The 15,579-nt window shown below is 29.6% G+C and overlaps 1 protein-coding gene across 1 annotated transcript in view; it reads right to left on the minus strand.

Moving 5' to 3' along the window:
• LOC113376339 (synapsin-like) overlaps positions 1 to 14,975 on the minus strand; it is an 18,647-nt gene extending 3,672 nt beyond the window's left edge. The window contains exons 1-6 of the mRNA XM_026616247.1: positions 14,970 to 14,975; positions 14,661 to 14,866; positions 12,148 to 12,244; positions 9,643 to 9,810; positions 7,820 to 8,030; positions 5,249 to 5,456 (exon numbers count right to left, since the gene is read on the minus strand). Of these exons, the coding sequence (XP_026472032.1) occupies positions 5,249 to 5,456; positions 7,820 to 8,030; positions 9,643 to 9,810; positions 12,148 to 12,244; positions 14,661 to 14,866; positions 14,970 to 14,975 (896 nt within the window). The remainder of the gene's footprint in view (positions 1 to 5,248; positions 5,457 to 7,819; positions 8,031 to 9,642; positions 9,811 to 12,147; positions 12,245 to 14,660; positions 14,867 to 14,969) is intronic.
• Positions 14,976 to 15,579: the final 604 nt, after the last annotated feature.

Below are 15,579 nucleotides of genomic sequence, written 5' to 3' on the forward strand. Positions count from 1 at the left end.
TCATTCAGTGGAAAATAACAAATTTTTGTGCTTATGTTTGTCCCTTCATGGCATATATATAAATATTTATTAAGAAGAATATCGCATTTCTATTTTAGACTCAGAACAGTTAGTACACCATTATGATATTTTAATGATTGTTATACAAGTTTAATTCTGTTTTTCGTTGTTTGTGATGTCAAAATGTATATATTTTACCATTGTGCACATGGAGTATAGTGTTGTTATTTTTATATAAGGATCAAACTGTAAGTGTTTTACAATTAGTAATTTCATTTACTTAAAGTGTTTCATTTACTTACAATAAGCTTTAAATATTATAGTCATATTCCACTGAATGAAAGTTGAGATGTTGAGCAAAACGTATGGATATCTTAGAAATTGTTAAACAATTCGTACCATTACAGTAACCATTCGTACAATGGTATTTAATTTTTATTGTGTAGCTCTCGATTTTTTATACGAATTTACACACACACACACACACACACACACACTACATATATAATATATATATATATATATATATATGTATATATATATATATATATATATTGATAGTTTTATCGACGTTGGTACATATTTGAAGTATTTAGCATCTCAATCGTCGAATTGAAAAAGAGGGTTAATATAGAAAAATTCTTTATTAAATTTTTTTTATTAATTTGACGATTGGGCTGCTAAATACTTTAAATATTCACAATTCGCACATTTTAACAAAGGCTTGTCAATTTAAATATTTCAGTTTTTACTATGTTTTAAAAATCTGAGATAAACAAGTAAATTGAGGTCTTTTTTTGTTTTTATATAAAGAACAATAAGTATATAAATCTACTATAATGAGTGTAAATCTTCCTGTATATTTATGCATATTTCTAAAATCATAATATATATAATTGGATTATTTATTACTTTTGAAAGATTTTTTTCGCTGGTCAAATTCGTAACCGTGTTATATTGTTTTGATTCATATTAATACATGCATCTAATATCTACGAAGATAATCATCGAATGAATAGATGAATACAGATATAAAATTGCATTGTATAATCAAGTAAATATAATCTTTATCGTATCATAAACTCCTCTTATGCAATGATTGTTTTACCATTAGACGTTACTCGGCCTCACAATCGCAATTTCCAATTTGTCGTACGATAAATAAGTAGCGAGCGGACTAATTTACCAGGGCTGGGTCGAATCAAAACAGACAAAGTACGCGAAAATTATATTAAATTTCGGTTTCAAAAATTGTTTGCGCGGTGACCGACGAAGCTCTTCATTTTCATTCAAATTTAAGCAAAAACTTCTGAATCCATTTTAAAAATTCAAAAACGATTCGAACGATATCATTTGGGAATCGTGCTAAATAGTTTAGCCCTACAGCAACTTGGTATACTTATAAATTTCTCTTAAATTAATATATTGAGTTCTTAATCTTAAGTAAATCTATTATTTACACATGTCGAAAAGTTTATGCAAGTTGGCTTAGGGTTAAATGCCATTTACGCCGAGTTTATTTTTATTTCGTATTTCTCCGTTGAAGTAGGTTTCGGAACGTCTATAATAAATCTCACTTTTTAAAACATTTATTATTTAGAATTAAACATATCAGTGCACTTAAATGCGTACTTCAAAAATGGTTCACAATGAAACTGGATAATATTTTTGCATATTTTTATTTCAACGTAATACCTACAATAAAATTCAAATATATGTCGTACTCTACTATTCATTTGCTCACATACATCTTATAATATTATCCGTTTAGTGACCTTTATCGTGACAAGCTTGTAATTATTTATGACTTTGATTTATTCAACTGTTTTTCTCTTTGTTTTAGAGAAGCTATAAATGATTTTAATATTGTATATTGCATAACTGTAATCCTTCGAAATATTGTTACTTTGTTATCAAAGAATCATTTTGCTGTTCGAATGATTTAATTCTAGGATTTTTATAGCATGTGATCAAGGAATGAATACAAATCTTATACTAAATAGTTATTTGTCATTTTGATAATGTATAATTAGTACTTTTGAGAGTTTTTGTACATGCTCAATTAATGCACGTCATAGGACCTTAGATTTACATTTCAAATATCACTATATACGAGATATACAGTAATATACAGAATATACTCGTAATATACAGAAATTTTAAATATATTCTATGTAACGAAAGTAGGCAGTAAACCGCTTTAATTCTCCTTGAACCTCATTATAAATGATTTTGAAATTAATAATAATAGTTTTTGATCTCGATTTATATTTGGTGTTACAGCTCGTCCGTGGATTAGTGATTAGAGCTATGGAACTTCAATCAGAAGCTTCAGGTTTAATACCTGCCTCGGACAGCCCGATGTCAATGTGTGATGACATATGTTTGCCATTGATAAAAAATCAACATTATTAAAAATATTTGGTGTTTACGTCCGTAAAGAATCTGAACCGCGATTTTTACAAAAAAAATTTAATTTTATGGAATTATGCCATATACAAGAGAATTAGTAAGGTGTTATTCTAAAGCAGCCATTGCCGTGAAATATTAAAAATTAACAATAATAGTTAACGGTATATATAAATACATTTAAAAACGCTAAACCAGATGAAATTTTAGTTTTCAACAGTTTTATTGCACTTATTTTATTGTATATTATTTTAGTATTTATATTGCTTTTGCACACTTAATATTTGAATACGTATTAAAATAAATTTATTAATAGGTTAAAGAGAATTAATGCGATATGTTGTATGAGTTTCGAAGAATATATAACGATTAAAAACTATTTTAACCCTTACATTACGAGAGTGTTTTCCGCAGAAGTGAAACTGGTGTACGAGCCAGCAAGACCTCCAATTATTTGTTACTTAACATATTTTAAGATTTTTCAATCATCATCCATAAAAATGTATTTGACAATTAAAAATTGCACTTGTACAAAACTAAAAACCACAATAATGAAATAGTGTGATGAATATTGAGCAAGGTTCGTTGTCTATAGGCGACACTCGTACACACAAGTTGCCAAGCGGATGTCGTCTATTGGCGACGCTCGTAGCAAAAGGGTTGAAATTCATATATAAATCTACAAATATTTCAAAAACACATCTTAAAAACAATTTTAAATAAACTTTCATAAGAAGCAATGAGTGAGAAGCAATTTTAAATTTAACAATTTCTAATAAATAACATAGTTTATATATTATTTTGACGTATAGTAATTCAATATTTTCATGGTGTTATATATTGATATTTAATAGCTTGTTACATTTATTATTAACTTTTATTTTATGGCCACCGCCATATAATTGTATTCAGTTTTGTTTCGTTTTTCGAATATAGATCTATATTGCCTGGACTTCAATAATGACTTTGGAAAATGTGATTATATTACAATAGGCATATATATATATATATATATATATATATATATATAAATATATATAAAGTATAAAGTATAAGAATACATCACGATTCTGGTTTTATGGGTCATTTCAACGGCTTAAATTAAGTTTCAGTATTTCTTATATCAACCAGGTAGTATTGATCTATATATTCGAATGTTTAAGCGAATTATTATACATGAGTCGTTTTTAAATTCAACAATTTTTATAACATGCGTGGAATAAGATAAACCTACAAATAACAAGATTAAATACTAGTGTGGTTTTAATTATTCAATGGTATTTTCAACTCTTGCAATAGTATTTTTCGATATCCGACTATCATTTGCCAACATTTGTTAAATGATTCAATGTTGCCAGGACCGAATTTCGCAACATTAGAATAGTTAATCAATTTCTATTATTATAAAGAAGTTTTTGATGCAGTTTATTCACAATTATTTCTTCAGTGAAAACGAGTTTGAAGTATGTAATCATTTTGCAAGCACACAAATCTTGAGTAAAATTTTCTATTATATTTTGCGTTTACACATGTCGATTATTCTAATTTGAATTTTTTAGTATTGGTATATATTCATTATTATTATGAAACCAACAGTTTTTATTTCGCGAATTGTCTAAAAGTGAGTTATTCGTATGATACAAAAAAACATAAACGTGAATTTAAACTTCATTTTCAAACTAATTGTGATATTCATATGAATTTACTAATACAATTATGTAATTTTTTTTTGTTTATCTAAAATGTTTTAACCATAGTTTCAGATAATATTGGCGAATTTTAACTTGTTTTAAATTTTTCTATACTTTATAGAGTAGGAACCTTATAAAAGATTATTATTTTTGAAAATGCTTAGAGGTTTATACATTGGTTATTCTGCTCTACCCTTAACAGTGCATATTTGATACTAGTTTTAGTTACACGAGTTGCTGCAACAATGAAACAAGATTATTTTAATAACCACATACTCTTTTATATGTATATATATATATATATATATATATATATATATATGTATAATTGTATATATATTTGTATATATCGACTTAGATACTACTCTAACATTGTTGACAACAATTTGTTGTGTATGCATATACGTATTTGAAAATTCTACATATACAAATTTTATCATAGTAAAGAAGTTAACACATTAAATATTTATAACATTAAGTAAAATATGTTTTTCACACATGTAAAGCCAATGTCAGAAGGTGCATTTCATTTGATCATTGATTGTATTAGAACATAATAAAACAAAAACAATTGAATTGATGATTGCATGTATATTTACAAGAAGTTGTTGTTTGTTTATGGTTTGTCGTTAAACATAAACCAATGTGTAATTTTTACTATCGATAAGGTAACATAAAAACTGAAGATAGAATTATCTATTTATGCGTTATTGTATAATGTGATTAATTTAAGTAAATTTCAGTATTATTAAAATGCATGCAATTGTGCTATTATAAACTACAAATTATATTCAAATGTACAGATTATTTTCAATAAATTGTTTTATTAGAATAAGACTGCGACATCATTCCGTGCACGATTGAATAAAACTATTTCTATAATCACAGTTGTTACATTTTATATACATAATAAACTACGTATTTTAAATTCTCAGTCAAAATGCTATGAACGCATACTTTGCTCCATTCAGAAATTTAAAAACATCCCAAAATAAATAGTTGCGTGCTCATGGTCCTAACATCATGAACCATAAACTAATTTGAAACCACATGAAAACAAATGAAAGTTCTAATACAAACAACGTTTTAAATGCGATTTTATGCGCTATAAATGATCCCCCAGGTCACCGCGTCAGCTTGATGTTTACATGTCGCCGAAAATGCCGGCGAACGTTTTCCGCAAGTTTTTCATTGTGTCCTCTGAATCCTCAGGAGCGGAGGCTTGCTGCGAGGGCTGACGCTGGCCGAGCGACGGGGCGCGCGGGCCGATGCCGATGCCGTGACCGGGGCCGCCGCCGCCGCCGACGCCGCTGCCAATCGCACCCGAGGCCGAGCTCACGGTTGACGACTGCGAAGCTGAAACAACGCAATGCACAAGGTCAGTGGAAAATATTAGGAAACGTTACTTCTCAATTCAATTTTATTTTGATATTTGCTAATTTTGGCAATCTTTTGCTCATCGCCAGAAAATTCAATTTGCTAATTGTATGCTTTATCGACGTTAGTCATTCCAAATCGTCGTTCTATAACTTCAAAATTGGATAAAATCCACATATTTGGATAGTTAGTGTGTGAACCACAATTTGACTTTTGGTTGATGTTCTCAAAACCGGCTGCACCGATTTCAAATGTTTAAAAGGACTTCGATGAAACTCGATACCCACGTTGATTAGTTTTGCGAGATGATCGGCCGAGTTGTTTCTTTATGAGTAGTGAATATGTGCAGAATTTTTTGCACATGTTTTTGCCAAAAATGCTGAATGAATTTTGAAAATGCAAACATTTTCGAAAGATACCATTTGGAACCCTTTTGGGATTACGTTTTGGTAATGATCGGCGTTTCTTCGTAATTGATTATTGATTTCTTTGAGGACTTTAATGAAATTTTGTATGATGTTTTAATTCAAGGTTTAAATAAAGGCCTAAAATATTGTAAACCCGCGAAAAGTAGTTTCAATATGAAAACTACCAGTATTATATAGAGAAATATCTTCAAGGAATTCCATTGAATTTTTCCTAGTTTACTACATTAAATTTTTGATAGTTTATTTCAAAGCCTTCGATACAAGCACAATATTGAATTGTTGAAATTCCTGTATCCACAATATAGTGGTCGGTATTTGATTTAAAATGTTTATTATATTTTCAATTTTGTTCATAGGAGTCCGATGATCCAAATTCTAAATCATATATATTCTGATGCTAAAATATAGAGTTAAAAAAGCTTGATTAAAAATTATTTTTACAACATTATAGATCAAAGTTTAATATTCACTATGCCATATCAAAATATCGACGTAGTTCTAATTATATGGAAAATAATTCTCTTATATTGTGCATTTGCGAGATTTTATTGCGAACAGTATATATATATATAAACACACACACACACACACACATATATATATATATATATATATCAGAAGTATTTATTTTTAAAATTCCGCGAATATGTATCATATGGAATTCCGATTACGATTACGTGAAACTTCAATAAATATTTGTGCAAAAACACTTTGAAATAAAATATAAGTGCGTCCTTGATATCATGTTTCGAGTTCACTGGAACGCGTTATTGATATTTATCAATTTCTCTTAATTCAACTTTTGGCATATTGAACTGTGCACAATGGCGAATTGCTGGTATCTCGGCCATAAGATGAGGTACAAAGTTGAAAATTGGTATATTTGTTTTTATCATTTAAACCTATAAAATGGCGTATAAATTATTTAAATACCAGGGTGGGGCCGATTCTGTATGGCAATGCGCCCATACCCAAAGGGTTTAGATTGTCTTGTAAAATTGTACTCATAATTCATCATTCAAGATATAAACAATACTTGTTCATTTATTATTTTCGGACAGTGCGTTTAATGACTAAAGAGACTAACTAAACTTGCATTATTTGATAAAATATAATTTTTTCAATTTTTGTTTTAAAATATTGTTGAATTCGGTATTTGAAATTTTTATAAATTATCTAATTGTAAATTATGAAGTAAAGCGATTATTGTATGATCAGGCGAAATATTATTAATATTTACAACTGCTCATTTAGAAATGTTCTAGATAGTCCGTATACAAATATTTGCTTCTTACTTTATTGCCCATATATTAAGAATATTAAGATTGGATTTTTACCACTCGGTTGACCTCGTATATAATTGTCAAAGAAATAAAGATTTAGAATGAATTTTGTCTCATTAGTCATCAGTAGCTGACATTTTATTTTCAAATTGCAAAAAGCAACATCCAAATTATTGTGTTTTGGTCGTCTCAGCGATGATATATGAATTTTTACTATTAGGCAGTAATTTCGAAAAGGAAAATATTTGCAATAAAACACACAGATTTAATTACTTTAATTACTTCAATTTCTGGTTTCAAGTGTGAGGTAAAAATATTTAATTGATCAAAAAATGCTGTACTGATATTCTATTTATTTTCACAGCAGTCAGAATAGGTTTTGCCGTTTACTCTATAATTTGATTCATATTCGAAGCTTTTTCTTTATCAAAAGAAAGTGTGTATATACTATATTATATAATATATTATCAACTAACGACACATGTATAAACATATGTAAGATATCTGGGAAATGAGATACTCTAAATAATTTATTTGTGACAATTTTTTAATATTTCTAATGTTTAAAATATCATTTTTTTATGAACGTACCCCCTTAATATCTTCGTCATACTGTTTCTATTATTATTACCTTGGGAATCTCGCCGTCCCAGTGTCCCCAGCAACGGGTGCGGCGGCGGCGGTTCGCTCGGGGGCTCCGAGCTAATCGACTGGCGGTCCGGGCGATCCGGCACGGGCGGCAAGTGGTCTTCGGTCGGTGATCCGCCTCGGCTAGATACGCTTGATCGCGTGCCTAACGGGACGCCGGTACCGGTTTTGGGTAAAGGCGGTCGGCAAATGTTCTGAAAGTTTCAGATCAGTATTTTAATTTACATTGTTCATTAAGTTTCAGTCGTTTTTGTGAAAAAAAAAATCGTAAAACGTGACACATTCGGTAATTAACTTCCCGTAGGGTAAGTTATAGTAATCGTAAAAAAATCAAAAATGAAAATTTTTATATATCTTTACGTTTCAGAGGTTTCTGAATTTTTGGCATACCTTAGAAAAATGGATGTATGTGTGTTGGTGTGTGTGTGTGTGTATGTATGTATGTATGTATGTATGTATGTATGTATGTATGTATGTATGTATGTATGTACGTGTGTGTATGTATGTGCGGATACAAATTTTCGTCGACGATTTCGGGAACACGGATCAACCGATTTGAATAATTCAAAAAACATTCAATTCGTATTGATAAGGAGACGTGCTGATAGTTTTTGGCGAAGGCAGGTCTAGCCGTTCCGAAGATACGGGGCAAAAAGTGCCGAAAACGGTAACTCAGTTTTTAAGAGAACGGAGCGTTCGATTTGAATAATTCAAAAAACATTTTACTTGTATTGACAAGATGAAGAATCGATAAAATTTTTATGATGGTAGGTCTAGCGGTTTCGGAGATATGGAGGAAAAAGTAAAAAAATGAGCCATTGGTGGTCAAAATAATCATTAGACATATGCACATCAAATTATCAGATATTTTATAGAGATTTTAACAATCAGTATACATTTTGTTAACATTCCTATGGGTTCCGTACCAATGCTTATGCGTTAGACAGCGACGCGGCGCTTACGCGCTTTATATTTTGTCCCTATGCAGTTAAAGCAGTACGATTGCTTTGAAAAAAAAGTTCAGATCTTCCACAATATGTCAAAATAAAGAAAAATTTTTTTTTTCAAAAAAAAAAAAAATAAAAAAAAAATTTAAAAAAAAAAATTTTTTTTTTAAAAAAAAAAGTAATTTTTTGTCCAATTTATAGTTTCTCAAAAATCTTATTTTTTCAAAGTAATTTTTTTTCAAAAATGTTAATCGTTTTTAAAAAAATAATAATTTTTGGTACGGGAAGTTCCAGCAATTTGCCTTAAGGCACGATGCCTTAATTGCCTTAAGACAGAATTCCACTTACAGCTAGTTTTTTTTTATTTTTTCAAAGCCAATCTAAATTTGTAAATAGTATTAACAAGTTCTATCTATTAATATTCTTAATACTATAAATGAAGTATTTTTTGCGAAAAATTTAATACCTCCAGTTTAAGCGTGAGCAATGTTCGTTAACCATTCGTTAGCCACTTTGTTTTCATAGAACTGTTAAATATGAAGTTTTTTGATATTTTTATTTTCTGTAATAGTAATATTTAACAAAAATAGAACTTTAATTTATATAGTTTATTAGCGATGAGTTTCTTATTCGAACATATTTCTTTTTTTTTTTTTGTTTACTATAATTTTGATGTAAAATTTGTAATAAGAGGCCTATTACAGCAACATTTTTTTGGGGTTTGTTTGTAGTTATGAGCAATAAAATGGTCTATGATCAGTGACTTATCATTAATTAAATGGTCTATGAACAAAGTCTATCTGAACATCTAAACTTCTGAACCCGTGTTCTTTATCTCGTGCGTTCCCTATGCCATTACCTGCATCCGCGTGGCAACCAATTCAGCGATCAACCGCCTGTCCTCCTCCTGGCTGTCTCCCATCAGGCTGAGCGCGCAGTCGTTCACTTCTATTATGTGCTCGCGACCGTCTTTACCGGCGACCAACTCGAGGGCACAGATTTCTAAACCTCCGAAGAGATCGGACACCTGGAATATATAATATAATATAATTTGTGTATGTAAATATGTTCTTCTATTCCGAATTTAGCCTTTTTTCAAAGAAAAATAGTAACTTTCCAATTATAACCATCCCTGCCTTGTATAGGTCTTTGCGATGTGCTAATTATCAATATCCTAACTTACCATTTAGGCGAAATATCATTGAAAGTATGCGAAAGTGGTCCTTGTTTTTAAATTTACTTTTTGTCTTAACAATAAACGAGCCGTTTGTATATACCTATTTGTACCAATACCAGTCAAATGACTGGTCTCTAAGAAAACTTACTTATAGTGTTTCTAAGTTGAACAAAACTAATTACAGCTGTTAAATAAACTTATAAATATTGTCAAATAACAAAATATATTAATTTTTAATAGTTTTTACAGTTCTTTAGCACAATACTCAATAAAAGTGTCCGGCAGCACCCACTTGTTTGCGCGTAAAATTACGGCTACCGACGTGTTTTTAAATTTTAATTTCAATGCCATATGAATAATTCTAAAAATAATATCGGTTATTGCATTTATACTTTTCATGGTATATGTTTCAAGAATTTTCATTACTACAAATTCGTTTAGAGGGGTTGATTCTTCGTCTTTCGCTAAATACGGGCAACCATTTACCATATATTTTGTTTCTACATCAGATGTCAGACAGAATTTTTTGTAAATTTATAACGTTTCTTTGGCATTTACTGGCTAAATATGCTTCTGGCCTTCGTTGGAAAATGTTATTCAACCAAAGTGATATGAGCTCCCGGTTTGAAGCAATTTTTGCTATTTTCTATAATTTGTTCCAAACCAGGGCTTTTTTCTATAAATTTGGTCTGAGTATGTCTCTGAAAGCTCTTTGGACTTCTAATCTACCTGCAAAACCTATTTGACTTTACTACAACACTAGTTCAAATAGTTTCGTCCAAACCAATTTTAGTTTCCTGATTTGGTGCATTACTTCCAAATTCGTCTTCAGAATTGGAAGAAAGTGGCTTGCATCATCTGATACGTTTGTTTGTGATATCTATCAATTTAGTAAAGTACTTGATCCATCTGTATTGTCTTTATCACGAAATTTTACCATCTCTACAGTCGATAATAGCACTGCCTTGTGGATTGATTTGTTTATCTAAAAATTCACCGTCACTACCATATATTTCAAATTCTAGATCCGAACATTTCACAGATCCACTGATTGTATTTTCCAAACAAGCTAAAAAAACATTGTTTCCATTCTTTTTTCGAAGACTGACAGTCGCTATAAAAATAAGTCGAAACCATGGCAGTTTTCTCGTTTATAGTTTTTTTTTTACTCAAGAATATATTTTTGAAAATTTCTGTGTCCACATGAATGTTACTTACTTGTATCAGTGTACAAAAAGAATAAATAATTATACTTGAAAATCACATTGAATAAAATTTTATTTAGTGTGTTGAACGAAGTTCGAAACAATTGTATTGTTGGTAAAAATCTAGTAATACTTCAGCAATCTGCATTTTTACACGTAAAAGAGAATAAAGAATAAATAAAATATATTGTTGTCGATAACAGAGTAGGCGATAATCGCATACGATCTATGTCTATTGTTATTTCGGTTCTTTTATTAAACATTTTCTATAGAAACTTGCACCAGTCATTTTGACTGGTGCTGGTACAAGTAGTAGTAAAACAATTTATTTTTGTTACTAATATATATAAAGTAACTTTGAATGCACAAAATTATTTCTATACTTATAACTTAAAAAGTCATAACTTCATTTCACAAAACAAATTTTACATATAATGGGAATTTTGAATTGAAAGTGCCCAACCAGTCATTTTGACTGGCGTGGTATATCTAGTGTTAAAAAAAACCTATAGTAGACTAAACTAGAAATAAAATTTACAGTAGATTAGACTATGTTAGTTATAACAAACAATTTTGAATAATTATTTATTAATGCACGAAAAAGTTAAAATAATTTTTTGTTTTGTATTTTTGGGCAGCGAGATTATTAATTTTTGAAACTGATGGAACGAAGGGTTCTTAACTGTCCCTCAGAACCGTTTGTCCCGTCGTCCCAAAACTGTATTTTCCGCACCTTGTCAGTGCTGTCGCCCCGAAAGCGTAAGTGATCATGATTCTGATACGTTTTGCCAGTGGCGTCAACCAGAGACCGTCCTTCTCTGTCATCACCCGGAAGCGTCCGTCCGTTTTGTCCCGTCTCCCGGAAATAGCGGAACCGACTGTTTCTCCCGTCCGTCCCGTCAGCTCTTAGATTCGCGCCCAAGGGGCTTTTGACGCCACCATTATATAAATGTTTTGTTTTTTTTTTTAAATATAGTCTTACCTCATCTATCCAGTGTTTATAACGTTCCGTCATGCCTAATTGCTCGAGCATGGCGGAGCCCTGGTTGGTTTTCCAGTTTCCAGAAATTGATTTGCGCCTGTAAAAATATATTAACATTACTTTTAAGAATAAGTCAAAATAATAACATTATTAATCAATCATCGGCATCAATCAAGTTAATATTGAATTTATTTTGAAAATTAATATTTTTATCAACTGAACAGAAAGGAAGATTCACGCCTAATCCAATTAAATTAGCCCAATACATTTTGGATGTTGACATTCGAAAAAGACTTAAGAGAACTCATCCACTATTCTTCGTTGTATTACATATTTAGGTTTAATATATTATGATAAAATTATTTCAATTATTCTTGATGTTGATCGTGTAATTTTCTTTCGCTTTAGATTTTCGCCCGAGGCGATTCCTTAGCTATTCCATAGAAACTATAGTCTTATGGCGCAGAAATATTTTCACAACGTATATTTGTCATTTTTTACTTTATAACATGCATATAGGTTCATATTATGTTATAACAAGTATATGTTTATCTTTATCTTGTTTTATAAGCTTTCACGCTAGAAAACGCCCCACGTTTATGGTTGTTCAACGCAATCGTGAGTTCGGAAAACAAAATCGATTGCATCTCTTATATATCATAATTTTTATTTCTGCTTTTGTTACCTATATACCAAAAAAGTAAAGTTTTAGAAAGCATGAAAACTAAACTATGTATGTAGTTTTATGTTATGTAGAACATAAAATGTTTAATAGCTTAATGTGCATTCTACTTTCTCTTTATTTATTTAATGTTTACTTTTTACTACCAAATTGCAGTTACATGCACCTTCGTGTAACCATTAAAACATTCTTGCACATGACATGACAAGATCAGCATCTTCTATAAATAGGACAAGCTCTACTTTTTCAACGGGATTCGCTAATTAAAGTTCATAGGAGACAAGATTTATTTCATATTTGTAAAACAATTTTGCCTTCATTAAATATTTTAGTTAGTCATGTATGAATTGAACTTTTTCTTATTTATATATGAACTAAATATTGTAATATTTAAAAAAAATCATTATATTAAACTTTTGCAGTTCGACGATTTACAATCATTTATTATTGTGATTTATTTATTTATGTGAATAATTCGTGCCGTGTAGTTTTTTTTAAATATTTTCTATTATATATATATATATATATATATATATATATATATATCACGTTTTATGATTGTTCGGTTTGTGATTTCATCAATGAGGTGTCCTTTTATAAATGTAATAAACTCACCCCAAAACGTGACAAAATTGGTTAGAATGGGCTTTACATAGCTTTTTTATCATTCCCAAAACGAATATTTAAATGATTGTATGAAAACTACTGTATAAAAAGTGTGAGAATAAATTATAAAAGAAATAAAAAAAATATTAGGTTTCTTTGCATCTTAAAAATATCTGATGTTTTATACATACCTTTGAAACAATTTATGTGTGTATGCTACGAACGTCCTTTTTTATAATGTCATTTATTTTTTGTGAAACGATTTACTCGTATATAAATATTGATTTCGCAAATAGTCTTCTTTCAATTTTATTATCTTTGTGTAAGTGAAAAATCAGAAGTGTGTTCAATTATTTTTTGTAATTGTTGTTTTTGAGAAATCTATAATTTATGGCAAAGTGAGTTATAAATTGGCATGATATCAAAACTGCAATGAAAATCTTAGACGTACGTAGAGTTATGAGTATTTATAAGTTGAAATAATTTATATTTCTGAAACTGACTTATATATTTATTTAACCTTGAAGTTATAGCGATATGGTCTTGAAATATTAACTGGATCATTTTTCTGATATATTTTGTTGTCAATATGACTAATCTCATCTTTGAATATATAAATTCGTGCCAAACAAAATCAATGCTTCTCTAAAAAAACGCTATGCTAATTTTCAACTTTTTACATTATCATTTGGCGAGATATATTTTTTCAAACCCACTCTTGTCGTAATTCAAAAGATAACTTTAAGTAAAATTATTTACTTCAAAAAATGATATACATTTATATATGTATGTATATATTAATATATTCAATTTATTATTGTTATATTAGTATATATTAGTCATTATTTTTTCTGTACTGAAAGCCTAATTTTTTTTGTTAAAATAAAATATTCATTTAGATTTTCATTAATAAATTAGTTCTACGTTGCTGGAATATGAAGTGTATCCCCTTCTTCGGGAACTGTTTTATTTAAAAAATTATAAAATAGACTTTTTAATTATAATTTATTAGAATATTGAAAGATATAATTTTTTGCCTTTGAAGTTTTTTAATTAATAGTGTTTGTTTCAAACTTTTTAACGCTACAAGGGTGTTAACTTCCCTTAATAAATATATATCTATGCACGGCAATGGAAAGCCTCTCATTCTAAAATTTCCTGAAATTTAGTTGGATATTGACTGATTACTTACGTATAATGAATGAAGAGCGTACTATTGACTTACATAAATGCCTTATAGTTGTTTCCGATTTTCTGAATGTGTACATCGAATTTGGCATCGATGTAGGGCTCGACGGTGCAGTATGTGTTCGCCAGGGCGACCACGCCGGCGACGTCGCTGAAATCGCTCAGGTTGTCCACGCGGATTTTGGCCATTCCGCCGTGGGCATGGCCCAGCTTCAGCACTACAGGGAAACGGGATGAAGTCAACTGAAAAATAAATGAAAAAAGAAAATGATAAACTGTTAAAGGACGATTATCGAAATTCGTATCGCTATATTATTGGTATATACTTTATTACATCTTACAGTACCGTCATTATTCATAATAACCGTAAATCTAATTTTTTACTTTCCGAAGGAGGAGTGATTATTTGTTGAAATATTGTATAATATTTGAACTTAATATTAAAAATGGCTTAATTACAAATGGTCATCAAAGGGCTAATTCAATTATGTGTTTGCAATTTTAAAAGTTGCTGCATCTCTCACTTCTTATTGGTTAAATCGATTATTTATACGTATTGTGAAGATTTTTATTATTTCAACTTTAATCATTTTATTTGTTAATACTATATTCATCATGATAATAATCATTCACTTTTGTATTGATATTGCTTTTATTTTTACAGCACCCAATATTCGCCTCGTTAGTCATTTCAATAATTTCCAGTTATTGATATTAATTAAAGTTCAAATCATTTCATTATCATCATAATGGAATGATTTGTATTGTTTTTATATTTTTAACTTCCTGTAGGGTAAGTTATCGCAATCGCTAAAAAATCACGAAAATTAACCAATTTTCGCGAAAGCAAGTCGACTTACGAGGCAGCCATTATGAACTCATCAGGCAGTCATTAATTTCAATTGTGATATTCATCAATTAATTGAGTAGTTTATTTTGTGTAATATTTATATATA

The sequence above is a fragment of the Ctenocephalides felis genome, unplaced genomic scaffold, assembly GCF_003426905.1.
Source record: "Ctenocephalides felis isolate EL2017-DRISC unplaced genomic scaffold, ASM342690v1 CF-g0.4_SCAFFOLD_01886, whole genome shotgun sequence".
Taxonomy (NCBI): domain Eukaryota; kingdom Metazoa; phylum Arthropoda; class Insecta; order Siphonaptera; family Pulicidae; genus Ctenocephalides; species Ctenocephalides felis.